Below are 15036 nucleotides of genomic sequence, written 5' to 3'. Positions count from 1 at the left end.
TACAGTGCTTTTGCAGGCCACAGGCGGGGAGCTGGATGGGAAATGGAGCTGCTGGGACAAGAATCAGCGCCCTTTTAAGATCCCAACGCTGGCTAGGTGAAGATTTAGCTACTGCGCCGGGCCTACTGGCATTTTTAATCTTTCCATTTTATGTTTGTGAGCAAGTTTACAGTTACATGTAGATTTTTAGGCTTCAGTATTTCTATCTTGTTATACTTTTCTTTCACATATATAAGGACAGTAACCCAAATTTTTTTTCAAATGGATCAATAAGTAAGTAGCAGTCATCAAAATACTTGAAGAAACCATAGAAAACATAATTAAAAATAACCTTATATTTCATATAACAACAATAACAAGCAGTAGGTAAGAGAGGGAGTGATTAGGCGACTTCACCACAGCCTAAGTTAAAACAGTCAACTAGAAAAAAAAAGTGTGTGCCACATCCACAGAATGTTTGAACAGAAAAGTGCTGCGCATCAGTAGGAAAGGCCAAGCCTTTCTAGAAAAAATTCAGATCTCCATCTGCAGCTTGAGCCGCTTCCCTGAGCACTTCACTCCAGTTCTCGCCTTCTTCCCAGCATCCCCACCTGGGGGAGAGTGTCTTAAACACAGCTGGGCCAGACCCTTTTCCTCCTCCTCCTCCCCAAATCTCTTCCCCTCTCAGGAGACTCAGGCCTCTTAAGTCCATGATCTTGGAGTCATCTCTATCTCCCTCCCCGCTCCTCATTCTCCCTTCCCTCCCTGCTTCCCTCCCTCCCTCTCTCCTCTCCAAACAAATCAGACCCGCCTGTGTCCGGAACCCAACTACCTTTTAGGACCTGCACCATAAACTCCAGGCTCAGACCCCATCACCTTGAACCGGGATTACTGTCACGGCTTGAAAATTCACCCCCTTGCCTCCTATGATGGTCTCATCATCAACACTGCCTGGGGTGACCCTGCCAAGACATAAATCGCCCCTCCACCCATCCAATGGCTTCCATTTCCAGGACATGAGTCAAAGCCAAAGCCTTCCCAAGGGCTGATAAGCTGAGACCCACGCATAGCCTGTGTTTCCCTGCAGGTCTTCCTTAGGAGCAGCCCGCTCCCTCTGACATCATCTCTGTCTCCCATCCCCATCCCTCCACCCACCTGCTTTTGAAACCCGTCAGCCCAGCTCCCCTAGATGCAGCAGTGTCTCACTCCTGCACTCTCTCAGGACTGCAACACCCCTCCTCAGCACTTCCTCCACTTCCTTGGTGGACTGATTTCTCTTGGCAGCTGTTACCAACATCCGACAGGCTCTATGCTGCATTTGTTTAATCAGGTCATGTCTATATCCCACCTGTAGTTCCTTGAATACAGGTGTTTTTTTTTTTGTTTGTTTGTTTGTTTGTTTGTCACAGCATACAGGGCCAGCACTGTGCATTTAAGGTAAAGCAGCCACCTACATCCTATATGGGTGCCAGCTCGAGTCCTACTGTCCACTCCCAAACCAGCTTCCTGTTAATGCACCCAAGAAACCAACAGAAGATGACCCAAGTCCATGGCTTCAGCCTGGCCCAGCACTGGCCACTGCAACCATCTGGGGAGTGAACCAGCAGGTAGAAGATTCTTAATCATTCTCTCTCTTCCCTCCCTTCTTCTCTTTCCCTAGCTCTTTCAAAATAAAGGTCTTGGAGTGGCAGGGAGGTGGAGAGAGACAGACCCCGGCACAGTAATGAGGCTCAAAACTTATGTTGGACAAATGAACTACTTAACTGACAAGAGTGCACAAAATAGACATTTCTGCGAACTGTTGGTGTGAAGGCAAGTGGCCTAAGCTCTACGAAGCACAAATTGTCAGTAACCATCAACACCCCAGACCCATATGTCCTGTGACCCAGTAATTCTCGCTGTAATAAATATCCTTCACACACATTTGCACATGCGTGAAATGACACAAAGTCACGCCCTGCAGAATGCTGGATCCTGGAAAGAGAATGAAAGCAGCCAAAATGTTCCTGACAGTCAACTGCTTACAGAAATGATTGGGAAGCAACATGATAGAGCAGCTCATGGCAGCAAATGAGAATAAGCATTCTTCCTGCATCTTGATATGAACTCCCATATAGTTTTTTTTTTTTTTTTCAGAGAACAGGAGAGCGATTGCGATGCCACCATTTTGATAAAAAAGGAACATCTGCCTGCATCTCCTTGTGAATGTACAGCTATCTCAGGAAAGACACACAAGGACCTGGCAACAGCAGATGCTGCTTGGGGCAGGAGGCAAGGACACTTCACTGCAACCCCTTTAAAATGTTTTGAATGTTTGCACCCTGTGCAGGTTAGCTGTATTAAAAGGAAAATAAGGCAAGACTGACATTCTATTCTGGAAAGATACCTAAGATACACCGTCTCTCCCCTTCCCCCAAGAAAGTAAGGTGAAAGAGGACGTGGGCTGTGTGGCACTGGGGTTTGTGTTTTGCACCGTTGGTGTGCGCTTTCCCCATCTGAAAAGAAATCACAAAAAACTCGGAACTCACACTGGGAGGTTGCATCTTCACGCACACGACCTTGACACCTAGCAACTGCCCAGGTTTCCCCCAGATTCCCAGTGAACAAAACACATGCTGACAAAAGTCAAGCCACACAATGTGCAGGTGCAGAGGGGACCACACTCTCCCAATGCCTGTGCCAGTCCTTCTACCAGGTGCCCTGAGACCCTGGGTGCTAGGTCACCTCTTGCCATCTGGCCCTTTCTTACCTCTGTCCCTCCCAAGCCCCTGCTACAACCCCCTGCTTTTTCGATGCCTTCCTCCTTGGGGGTCAGGGGTCGGGGTCAAAGGTCAGGGAATGCAGCTCCAGAAACTTGCTCCCAGGGTCTTCCCTCCAGAGCCATGGCTAAGTGTCTCTCTGGTGCCTGCAGCTTCTTCTCTCTAACTTAGAGCCACACAGGTGGTACTCTCCTCCCCAGATCCCCCCCCCCCGAAGTGAGGCTGAATCCAGCAGCCCTGGCCTGCAACCCCAGGCTTCCTCCCCTGGTCTGTACCTGTCAATAATGACTGGGTCTGAGGGTGTCTCATTCCGGTTACCACAGCTCTTCCGGTCACAGCACCGGCTGAAGGAGAGAGGAGGAGGAACAAAGAGAGGGCATGAGGGGGATAGCTCCAGGGGAGGGGCTGGCACCCCACCCCCCGGCTGTGGGATCCCAGGGCCCCCTCCAGAGACCTGGGCAGAAAGGCAGGGGAGGGCCCAGCTGAGTTCGTGAAGCCCAACCCTGGGCATGGGGCTAGCTGGAAACCCTAGACCCAAAGACGTGTAGCTTCTGGAAGATACAGGAGAGGACAGGCGGAGCCCATGAACAGGGCCTCTCTCTGCACGATTTCCCACATGCACAAAAAGCAGACAAGAAAGAGCTGAGACAGGCAGCTCAAAGCTCAGGAGAGATCCCCACATGCACCTGCCCAGGTCCCTAGCATCCAAAACAAGACACGTCATGGGACCAGCACCACAGGATCCCCCTGCAGCCCTATCTAAAGGCAGCTGCCAGTTCCACAGCCACAGGGCTCTGAATGCTCCCCTCTGGCATCGAGAATGGCCTCAAGTGCCTGGCACAGCTGACATCAACCCAGGCAGACCTTGCTCTAAACGCCAAGTTTAGGGGTAAAGGAAGAGATGGTTATGAGCCATATCCCTCACCCGCCACCCTGTCTGTCAAGGAGCTAGCTGCCTTGAGGTTTCCATGGCTGGCTGCAAAGTTTCCTCTTAGAGCTAATCCATGGGGGCCTGGGGTTGCCTGGCCCACCCTGCCCCCACCTCCCCAGCGAGCCCTTCCCCCGAGCCTTATTAGTGAAGCTTCCAGAAGCCGCAGGAGGCTGTGCTTACAAAAACACTTGGCAAAGCCACATAAACAGGCCAGGCTAATGGGGCCTCAAGGACCTCCTCAGCCAAGCTGTGCCCAGGAGCCTCAATCCCCTGCCCAACCCCCACAAGCCTTCCCCCCAAGGGAGCAGGGGGGCTGGGAAGGAGGGAGTTGCAGCCAGAGGGGGTAGGGCCTCACCTGCACATGATCTCGTGGGTGAGCAGCACGCGGCACATTTCGGGGTTCTTGTCTTGCCCCTCATAGATGATGGCCTGGGGAGGAGACGTGCACAGGCTGAGGCAGAGGAGGCTCAGGGCCTGTGGGTCTGCAGTGGCAGGAGGGCCTGGGGCCAGACTGCTGAGGGACATGGTCTGAGCCAGGGTCTCCTGAAGATCCTTGGGCTGCAGTAGCATTCTGCTATGGACTGAGCAGGAATTGGGGGGCTAGTCAGCAGGGGTTGGAGGGGGCTGGTGGTGGTGCGAAGGGCACAGGAGAGAGGAAGGCAGGTGCATGTTCAAACTGAGCAGCAGTTGGCATCTGAGAGAAGGATGGTTCAGCCACAGCCCCCACTGGGCCGGCTCACCTGCTTGGACATGGAGTCAATGAGTCGCACGTAGAGGTCTTGCTCTGTTCGCAGTCCTGTGGGGGAAAGGGGGAGAGCACCTACTAGAAGGGGAGGAGCCTCTGGAGCCTGCGCTGATGGCCACACCCACACCCTCCTGGACCAGGTTCTTAGCACCTCACAGGTCTTAGCACCTCACAGGTGTGGCCTTCGCTCACCGTTGTTGTACACCAGCCGCAGGCGGTAGTGGATCCCATTGTTGGTCTTTTCAGTCCCAGGCTCCTGCAGGGACAAGATGGAGAGGATGTTCAGTTGCTCAGGGGTACCCCAACTTCCCAGACCTCTTCCCTCACACTCCCCAATGCCCGTTCACCAGCCTCCAATCCTCCCCACCCATCCACTGTCCATTGCCCATCCCAAAGTGCATGTGGGGAAGGGGGAGTCCCTCCCTCCCGGCCAAGCCCATGAGCCTCTCACTCGCTCCTTCTCCACAAAGTCGATGAAGGCTGTGCGCTCCACCTCCACGGGCTGCCCCTGCCGGTCATACATGGCCAGCACGAAGTGGAAGAAGTTGGATTTCCTGAGGTTGGAGGGAGGCTGCTTCTCAAAATGTGCTCGCGCCAGGCCCACGCCACTGCGGGAGGAAAGGAGCTGGAAAACCACCGGAACGGCCTCGGTAAGAGGGGCCCCATGCCTCCGGCCACACCCGCACAAACAGCCAAAGCCCCAGGGGAATGGAAATCAAATACAGCCAGCCCTTTCCACCCTGTCCAGTGGCCATCTCGGGACAGATGGAAGCGGCCCCAGCCTGTTCCCCTGGGACTAAAGGGGCACAGCAGGTGCTGTGACAAAGGTACCCCCATCTGGCCCCTCTTCTCCGTGCCACTCTTTTTCCTGGGTCCCTCCATTTTTGATCTCCAAGTCCAAAATAGGGACCAATCCATTTCACTGATGGGGGTCCCAGGACTGGGCTTTAGGGTGTCAAGGGCACTGGGAAGGCTCTGGAAGGAATATCCTATGGTACCCAGGCCATGGCTGAGGATTACATGAGCCTATAAGCATGGCTGCTCAGACAGGCTGAGACATGAGGCTGGCTCCTGGGCTCTGGCTGAAGCCACAGAAGGCCCTCCCCAGGGCTAGATGTGTATGAATGGCCAGCACTGCACCTTGGGTTTGGGTATCCCTGTCCAGGGCTATCTTCTGGTTCATCAGACACCATCCCCAGAAACAAGGCCAGGATGAGAGCAAGAGAAAGAGAACAAGAAGAGACAGGTATACAGAACCAGGAGGATGCCATTCTGTGACAAATTAAATAAACAAATGAAGCAAACAGCCAATTCTTCATAGCAGATGAGGGGGAAACTTTGTGCAGAGAGCCACTCTCCCATTGCCCTAGAGTCTTCCGCAGAACGAGGCCAAAGGGCAGAGCCGACAGCATAGGAAACGGTCCCTGGAGGGCACAGGTCACTGCCATGTGCCATGGAGTTTAGGAAATGAAGTGAGGAGAACTGAGTTTCTAACTGGAAGTCCATGCCCTTCCATTTGGGCTCATGAGCCATGAGGAAGGAGTTGGCCTTTCATCTCTGATCCAGACCTTTCCTTCAGAAAAGGGTGCTGGAGCCACATGTGCTGGGAGGTACAGCTCCACCATGTAAGTGTGCTTTGGCAGGCCCTGGGAATGGCCGCTGCTTCTGCGGGAGCCAGTCCCTGCCCAACCTCCAGGAGGCAGACCCTGACCCTGCTCCTTGCCAATTTCGCTCTCTGGGGATTGCTCTGCATGGCCAGTACAACTCTGTGGATGCTACAGCATGAGACTTCCCAGGTTCAACCACCAACTCATGGCAGCTTCCCTTGGACAGTCCCTCAAGGGGAAACCAGCTATCACATTGGGAGAACACTCCAGCAGCCCCATGGTGATGACCTGAGGCCCTCCTGACAAAACCCAGCACCAAGGGGCCTTTGGGAGCACCCTGGGAAGCCCAACCACCAGTCCAGTCAATCCTTTGCGTGATGCCTGCCTAGAGGGTGGGCCCAAGTCATCAGCCGAGTTTTTGCTGAACATTGGGAGTGATTCTTTTAATTTGAAAGCCACACACAGAGTTCCCATCCACTGATTTACTCCCCACCTATCTGCAACTGCCGTGACTGGGCTGGGTTGCACCAAATCCAACTCTCCCACATGAGGCAGGGGTTCAGCTACCCAAACCATCACCCACTATTCCCAATGGTCTGCTTTTTTGGGAAGCTGGAACTGAGAGCCGGAGCTGGGACTCAAACCCAGGAACTCTGCTGCAGGATGCAACATGTCTGCCCTGTTGATTTCTGGCCCCTTTTATGCAGCAATAGACAACTGACATGAAGATGCTTCAAAAAGTTTATGGACAATGGAATTCAGAGAGCAGAAGACTTTGGTGCAGAAGCATTTTGGGACCCAGGCAGGGTTTTCCTAATCTGTTTGTTTATTTGTTTTTAAAGAATTATTGGGCCCGGAGGGTAGCCTAGCAGCTAAAATCCTCATCTTGCATACATCAGGATCCTATATGGGCACAAGTATAATCCTGGCAGCTCCGCTTCCCATCTAGCTCTCTGCTTGTGGCCTGGGAAAGTAGGTGAGCATGCCCCAAAACCTTGGGACCTGCACCCAAGCGGGAGACCCAGAAGAGGCTCCGGGCTCCTGGCTTTGGATTGGCGCAGCTCCGGCTGTTGTGGCCACTTGGGGAGTGAATCAACAGATGGAAGATCTTTCTCTCTGTCTCTCCTCCTCTGTGTATTTGCCTTTCCAGCAAAAATAAAACAAATCTTAAAAAAAAAAAAAAGAATTATTTATTTTTATTGGAAAGTCAGAATTACACAGAGGAGAGACAGAAAGATATTCCACTCACTGGTTCACTCTCCAAGTGTTTGCAACAGCCAGAGCTGAGCCCATCTGAAGCCAGGAGCTCTTCCAGGTCTCCCACACTGATGCAGGGTCCCAAGGTTTGGGGCCGTCCTTCCTCAACTGCTTTCCCAGTCTATAAACAGGGAGCTGGAAGGAAGGTGGAGCAGCAGCCAGGACATGAACTGGCTTCCATATTGGGATCCTGGTGTGTGCAAGGCGAGGACTTTAGTCATTAAACTACTGCGCAGGGCCCCTAATCTGTATTTTCCATTGGCTTTAGGAAGACTGCCTTACATGCACGGATTTCCAAGATGTTTTGCACCCAAGTTTTCCCCCCCCATGCACTCAGCACCGGCATGCCACCATTCTGTCATTATTCTAGGCATTTACACTCAACTGTTTCTTCTGCTTCTTCCTGAGCTGAGCCGGCAGGAGGGGCTTGCTGGGTGTTACTGTTGCAGATTACAATCATCATGAAAGGATGGCCCTTGGGAATGGTGAGCTAGTGTGCAAAACCGAGGGCCACCATACCTTCTCTCACCACAGATGCTCCATCCACCCTCCTCTGCTTCCTGCCCTTGCCCTCAGCCAACAGCCCCAGTAGGGACCTTGACCATGCCCAGCCTCCTCCCCAGCTAGCCCCAGGCAGGGAAGCCCAAAGAGGGCTTTGGATCTCAGCAGGTCCCTGATTACAGCTCATGAATATGCTAATGGACCCAACCTGGAACTCTTCCCTCTACCTGGGGAACAGGACCACCAAGTAAGTGAAAGAGGAGGGCAGAGGCTTGTGGAGGGTCCCCTGGGTCACCTTGCCAGGACACTAAATAAATAACAGTCTCTCCCAGATCACTCCACGTGCTACCCCTGTGCCACAGGCCGAATCCCAGGCAAGTGCAGAGCACCTGATATAAGTATCCTCTCTCACCCACTGGCAAACATCAGCCAGCCCCGGGGCCCTGGCTGCCCCAGCTACTGCCAGGCTCCTTGGAAGTCTGGCCTGAGCCCCAAGCCAAGCTCTCATGGAAGGTCCTGTACTCAGGTAGGAGAGGATTACTGGGGAGAGAGGGCACAGGGTGGGAGTGGGCAGAGAAGAGCAGGTGCCTTTGGTGGCCATGGAGCAGCATGCAATGCTGCCAGGTGCAGGACCAGGGGGCTGTACCACCTCACCAGACTGCGACCTGATCCCTGCAGGGTTCGGCTTAGCTCCCCTCACCCTGAGACAGCCCTGAGGGTCACCTGCCCTTCCCCACCACAGCTGCGGGGGGGTGGGGGGGGCGGGGTAGCAGGTGCTATGAGGTTCACACCCATCCATGGAGCATGGTGGCTGGATTAGCTGAGGCCATCAACGCAAAATAATTAGAAGGCTTTGTTCTAAAGACATTCGAGGCAAAGGAGAGAAGACAGGTAGGTGGGGAAGTGCCTGCCCCCCACCCCCACCAACCACACCAGTGACCAATCAACGGTCGGTCGCTGAATGGAACTGCGAGCCCCAAAAGGTTTGCTCTTCTCCCACTGGGAATAGCTGATGTTCTTGTAATGAGAAAACAGGCCAAGGTTAAAGAATGGAAAGGAACAAGAAATGCAACAACAGAAGTATCAAGTGGTCTGAGAGTGAGAGCCCTGGATGGGTGTAGCCTGGGTGCAGACAAGTGGGACCCAGGCGGGAGGTGGGGGTACTGCCTACTCTCAGACTGGCTCAGTGCCAGTGATGGGGACAAAGATTGATGTCTGACTGTGTGGTCTGCCCAAAACACCCACTGGGTGGTGTGGGGAATGATGGGTATATCCTTTATCTAAAAGCAATTGAGAAGGTAGAATGGAGGTAGGGACCTGGGTTTCCCCACAAGCAGACCCTGAGGCAGATTGAGACAGTCACAGTTTACTTGCATTGAGGGGCAGGGAGAGAAGAAAGTGAAAAGGCAGCCCACAAGCGGTATATTTCCAAGTCCCCTCCAGGTGTGGTGCAGCTCCATCCCACAGGAAACTCTGGAAACTAGAGCAGGTGCCTCCTCCAAATGATCCCCATGGGATGGGTGAGGCAGCCAGAGTATTTATCCCACAGCTCCAGCCAAGCACGGAGAGCTGCTAAGGCTGTGGTTTCAGCAGGTGCTTCTGGGTGCCTGCCAGGAGGGCAGTGCTGCCTGTGGCCCCCTGAATAAGGCCTCAGGTCAAGGGGAGCCAGCAAGAGCAAGAGAAGCCGAGCTGGGGCTCTGGGGACACATGAAGAGCTACGGATGACCAGACCCAGCATTAGGACGTACACGGGAGGTAGATAGAAGGCAGCAAAGCTGCCGCCTCCGTGCAGCCTGCCAGACAGCATGGCAAACCCAAGAACCGCCTCACCTCGCACACATACTGGAACTCATAATTAGGAAACATTTTGCTACTTAGCACCACTAGTGAGCAAAGCACACCACACAAGTATCTTTTCCAGAAAACACACAGCGTAGTGATGAAAACAGCCGCATCAACCATTTATGGAAGTGAATGATGGAATTTCTCACTGTCTTAATAATTGTTGTCAACAAGACATTCAAAACACTCTCCCGGGGAACCCCCAGACTGCGCCGAGATGTTGCAGCCCTTGATTTTGTACCAAGGAGCCCAGATGTGGGAGGACAAAGCATTCCCCCCTCACATTTTTGCAATACCCACTCCCCCTCGCCCCTGTTCTGAAATCCACCCCAAGCTCATGAACAGCAGCTGGGAGACTAGGGAGCTTCAGCCTGCACAGGAACTTTCTGCAGGAAGGAAACCTGCCTGGTGCAAGCATGGCTTCCTGGATGTGGTGCTGCAAATTCACTCAAGTCGACACCAAGGACGACCCTGAAGGTCCCACCTGGGCCACGAGGCCACCAAGGGATCCCTGTGGGGCCTTGGTGGGGGCGCTGCAGAAGAGTGTGGCTGGACTCTGAATGCCCCAGGGCCCCTCTGCTCACTCACACACACAGCCACCTTGTCATCTCTTTTCTCCATGCGTAAGGCTGCTCACAGCCCTTTACAGCCTCAGCGAATGCCTGCAATTTAACAAGCCCCTTCTCCCCAACCCCTGCCCCTGTGGACAATTGTTAAGAGGGTGGAGCTCTCGTTTCTCCTCAAGCCCCTCCACCCAAGCCTTCTCTCTGTTTTCTCTCTCACTCACCAAATTCTAACTCTTGGCCTCCTCCACAGCCCATGGTCCCCAGCGGTGCCTTGGCTGGTGCCTGACTGGCCCTGGGTTCTGGGATGATGGGGGAAAGAGTGGCGGGGGTGAGTCCTGAGGCCACAGTACAGAGGGTTTCAGTGCTGGTGCTCCCCCAGCCAGGAGGTGGAAGGGGCCAGAGGTATACACGTCTCCTATGTCTTGTGGCAGGTCTGTGCTTTCCTCTATGACACCCAGGTCTGCTGTCCCCATCCCTTTCCTCTATGACACCCAGGTCTGCTGTCCCCATCCCTCTCCTCCATAGCCACCCTCCCCTGAGCACCCTGCTGTTCACCCACTCTCCCCTGTAGGCCCCTGGGCTTCATGACGTGTGTCAGGCTTGGCCTGGCACTCCTGCCTCCAGCAAGCACTATTGGCCTGGTCTTGTCCAACCCCAGGCATACCCAGAGACTGGCTCTGCTGTAATCCAGGGAGATAAAAGCCACAGCTCCCAGGAACATCCCAAATGGGCAGAGGAAGGGATTATATCCTAATGACCCAGCTGGAGGGCATTTTTGGGGCTGTGGAGGCTTCATACCCCTTCTTCCTGCTGCCCCAGCAGTGGCTCTGTGCACCTGCCCCAAGAAACTGGCTCAGGGCCTCAAAAGAGATGGAAAGGGAAGGAGATAGGGGGGAAGAGATCTTCCTCCGGCTCTTGAATCTACGTAAAGGCTGCCCACCCCACTTCTCTTCTACCCATCCTCTCACCACCCACCCACAGGCCTGCCTGCCAGGTCCCAGGCTGAGGAGTGGCTATTAATTATTAAAGCAAACAAAAGCATTTCCTAGCAGGGAGGTTAGCCTGCAGCTGCTTACAGGAAAGGCAGCCCCTGCTGGCTGCTCCTTGGGAGCCCTGAGTATGCTGGGACCAGCTCCAGGGGAAGGGCTAGGCTCGGTCTTCCAGGGAACCCCCTCCCCACCCTAGAGGGAAGGCTGGCCTGGGCCCACCAAGGGTCTCCCCACCCTAGGAAGTGTCGCAGAAGAAAGCTGCTTTGGAACTGAGCCTGCCAAACAGGAGGAAGGGGGTTTGAGCCATGGGACTGAGGGACCAAGTCCCCTTGGTTTGGGGCAGTCCCAGCAAGGGCTCTTTGCATAGCTGTTCCTGATATGGAGAATGTGGCAGGCACAGAAGAGCCCTCACCACTGCCTTCCTCCTTCAGGGCTTTCCTCCCTGGGTGCCTGAAATGTAAGCGAATGTAGTCCCTTCTCTCCATGCCCTGCTTCTTCTGCCCAGGCCTCTCTTTCCAACTGGGACAGCCTCCCACTGCTCCTGACACATTTCCTGGGTCCTCCCCTCACCACCTTCTGTAAAACCTTGACGTTTGTCAAAAATGCCAAGTTGTATAACCAGGGAGGAGTGGTTGCTCCAATTCCCGGATGCTGGAGCTCTCCAAGGTGGAGATGGGAACCCAGCAGAAAGCGGCCTGGGAGCCACCGAGATGCCCTCCTGCTTTCTCTGGCCCATGTTCATTGTCCCACTGTGGGCGCTATGAACAACAGAGGGCTGAACCACCAACCTCGTGTCTCAGCGTGTAGACCGAGAAGCCCAGTATGGCCTCAGGTAAGCATCCTTAGGTGGCACACGGAACTGTTCCTCTGGACAGGGCACAGAGCAAGCAGGTGCTGAGGTGGGGAAGGGGTCCTGAGGTTGGTGACTTTATTCAGTGGCTGTGTGGGTGCCAAGGGAAAGGGGGTAGTTGCAGGGGACTTCCTGTCAGTGCCACCAATTCTGGCATCACAGGCTAAGAGTCACACAGGATGGCAAGGGAGGTCGGTGGGGGGCCTTGTGTGTTGTACATCGGAGAAGTGTGGCCTCATCTTACTGTTCATCGTGGGGGAGACTTGGAGAAAAGGATGCTAGCAACATTGCTTTGGGTCCCGATGCAAGGAAGGCAGTTTTAGGGGAGTGAAAAGAGGCCAGAAGACTAAGTCCATAAACCAGGATAAAGTGCATCTTCAAGCCAGGGAAAAATGAGGTGAAGGGCAAGGAGGAGATTTACTGCTGAACGTGCTAGCTCTGGGCACTGAGGCTGGGACCAGGACCCAGAGGGGCACAGCCAAAAACCTCAATGACCAAGTGGCTGTGGGACAAAGACCAGGAAGGCAGCAAAGAAGCTGCTCCTGCCCCAAGCAGCCTGGAGATGCAGGAAGCCAAGCCAGGCCCAGAGAGGGGGTCAGGCAGGGCAGGGCAGGGCAGGGCAGAGCACCGACTGAGGGACCAGGAAAGAGGGGCAAGGACAGGGAGCTTGCGCGACAGTCAACCACACACACGGGGACTCCCACTCCAAGTCCTGAGACTGAGGAGTCACCAGACTTGGGGACAGGCAGCCCAGGGATGAAGGATGCCCATCGACAATAAGGTAAGCCCCTGAGGCTCAGCAACAGGGCCCTGGAGACTCAGTCTGGCCACCTCATTACCACTCCAGAGCCCACAGGCAGAGGCCACGCTGCTGGGGCCGGCCCTCGCAGGGGCCTCATCCCCACACTTCCCGCACCCCACACAGCCTGTAGCAAGGAGGGAAGGTCAGAGAAACTCAAGAACCCAGGCCCCCACCCCACCCTCAGGGAATTTCCCACCCCCTCAGACAGGGGAAGAAGGCGAGTCCACTTTAAGAAATGGACTATCTCAAGCTAAAAGGCTAGGACCGACAGAAAGACTGGCAGGGCACCAAACTGTAGCCACAACACAGAAGAAACAACTTAGAGTAGAGGAGGATGGGAAGAAAGCACAGAAAAACGCAGATCCGAGAAAAGTAGAATTTGGTCTTCAATTTTTTTTTTCCAGCTTCTCCCCGCCCCTCGGTGAAAAATTACAGAAATCAAGTCATCTGCAAGACCCTTCCTCACCCTGGAGAGATCGCACAGCCCAAATGGGCCCAGCCTCTGGCAGCCGTGAAAGGATGGGGGTGGGGGTAGACACAAGGCTTCCATTTGCACCTGTCTGGCCTAACAGACTACCCACGGCCCCTAAGGGACAGCAGGAGTTTGATACTGTCGGGGGGCTTCCAGCTCATATGTACCCTGGGAGGCAGCAAGTGACAACTCAAGCAGTTGGGTCCCTGTCACTCATATGGGAAACTTGGGAATAAGTTCCTGGCTCTGAGGTGGGTCACTCTGATACATGCCACGCCACTGGGGAGAGCAGATAGAAACTCTTCCTCTCTCTCTGTCCCCTCAAAAACCAAGACAGTGTGTCTGTTGCTGGGTGTTAAGCCCACTGGGGATGTGAATGTGGGCCCCCCTGGCACTTCCCTACCAGGATCATTTCAGGCTACTGCAGCCCACCCTTCAGGGAGGCAAGTGCCCACCGGGCCCCAGCCCCTCTCCAGGGCGTGACGCCATGCTCAGAGCGCTGGATACACAAGATCTCTGAGTCAACAAATCTTTCTAAAGGTCAAGGCCAAATTCTGAGTCCATCCCAGCCCCATTCCCAAGCAAAGGAGTCAGCTGGAGATAGGCGTGGGTGCCAGATTCCCATGGGCTCCCAGCTTCCCACAGAACTACCAGAAAAACACCTGATGGAGAGGCGGGGCCCTGACCCAGTCCCAGTCCCGGCCAGGCCGACTGTCCACTTCGTCTTGTCCCCATGCTGCCCCTAGCCACAGTCTCCTATTCTCCAATTATGAGGCGCGTAGAAGAGGAGACCCAGTAGCTGCGTTTCTGGTATTTCCTGGGAAAGTCGCGCAGAGGCATCAGGCTGCCCAGGAAGGAGTTGGCTGTTCGTAGACGGCTGCTAGCTGTGGGTAACTCACGGCTCAGGAAACCCATGCAGCGACGCTGCTAAACCCTGGGATGCTCTGCCTCACTTGGCGTTTGCTGCCGCGGCCGTCAAAAATCAGAGCCGGGACAGCCAGCCGCAAGTGCGGCCAGAAGCCCCGCCCCAGAGCGGCAGGAGCAAGCGCAGGCGCTCGGGACGGGGTGGGCGGGAGAACTTGGGACCATCCAGACTTGGGGCTCCCTCCACCCCTTCACGTCTTTGGTTAAGGCAGCCGAGAGAGAAGATGGCACGGAGCCGTCGAGCCCCGGAGCGCTGGGGCCGCTCCAAGCGCTTACCTCTGCGCCGCGGTGCTGGCGTCCAAGATGCCCGCTCCCTGCATCCAGGAGCGCACCGAGCCCAGGCTGGCGGGCAGCAGCGGCTCCTCCTTCAGGCTCAGCCCGCCGCGGGCCAGAGCATCCTGCGCAGGGAACATAAGGGCGCTCTGTGGGTGGGCGCCCCCCACCGCCCAGAGGAGGCTGGGGGCGTCGTGGCTCAGCCCGACCCGACGGCACCAGGCGCCTCCAGGAACGCAAGGCAGCGCGCAGTCCGGGCGGCTCAGTGTGCGCTCGCCTCTAGGGCGCTCCCTCGGAGAAAGCGGGTCCGCCGGCGCCGCCGCTGTCCCCTCCCCTCCCGGGGCGCAGGGCGGGGAGATGGAGGGATTCCCCCGCGGCCTGAGCGCTGGCGGGCGCTCGGCGAGCGGGGCGGGGAGGGCGGGGAGTGGAGCCCGCACCCGCTCGGCGCCCCAGAGGCGCGCTCTGGTGGCGGCCCAGGGCCGTGGTCGTCGGAGAGGGAGGGAGGGGGGCCCCCAGCGCCCCCGGGGGCTGCCACGGGC

General features: G+C 55.5%; 1 protein-coding gene across 1 annotated transcript in view; it reads right to left on the bottom strand.

Annotated features, from left to right (window-relative positions):
* EBF4 (EBF family member 4) overlaps positions 1 to 14693 on the bottom strand; it is a 50494-nt gene extending 35801 nt beyond the window's left edge. Inside the window, exons 1-6 of the mRNA XM_040981161.1 lie at positions 14501 to 14693; positions 4866 to 5022; positions 4607 to 4670; positions 4410 to 4465; positions 4025 to 4098; positions 3014 to 3082 (exon numbers count right to left, since the gene is read on the bottom strand). Coding sequence (XP_040837095.1) covers positions 3014 to 3082; positions 4025 to 4098; positions 4410 to 4465; positions 4607 to 4670; positions 4866 to 5022; positions 14501 to 14637 — 557 coding nt within the window. The 5' untranslated portion in view covers positions 14638 to 14693. The remainder of the gene's footprint in view (positions 1 to 3013; positions 3083 to 4024; positions 4099 to 4409; positions 4466 to 4606; positions 4671 to 4865; positions 5023 to 14500) is intronic.
* Positions 14694 to 15036: the final 343 nt, after the last annotated feature.

Source organism: Ochotona curzoniae, unplaced genomic scaffold, assembly GCF_017591425.1.
Source record: "Ochotona curzoniae isolate NIBS_2020 unplaced genomic scaffold, NIBS_Ocur_1.0 contig_3520, whole genome shotgun sequence".
NCBI lineage: Eukaryota > Metazoa > Chordata > Mammalia > Lagomorpha > Ochotonidae > Ochotona > Ochotona curzoniae.
Note: the sequence above shows the minus strand (reverse complement) of the source record. Positions and strands in the feature narration are given on the sequence as shown.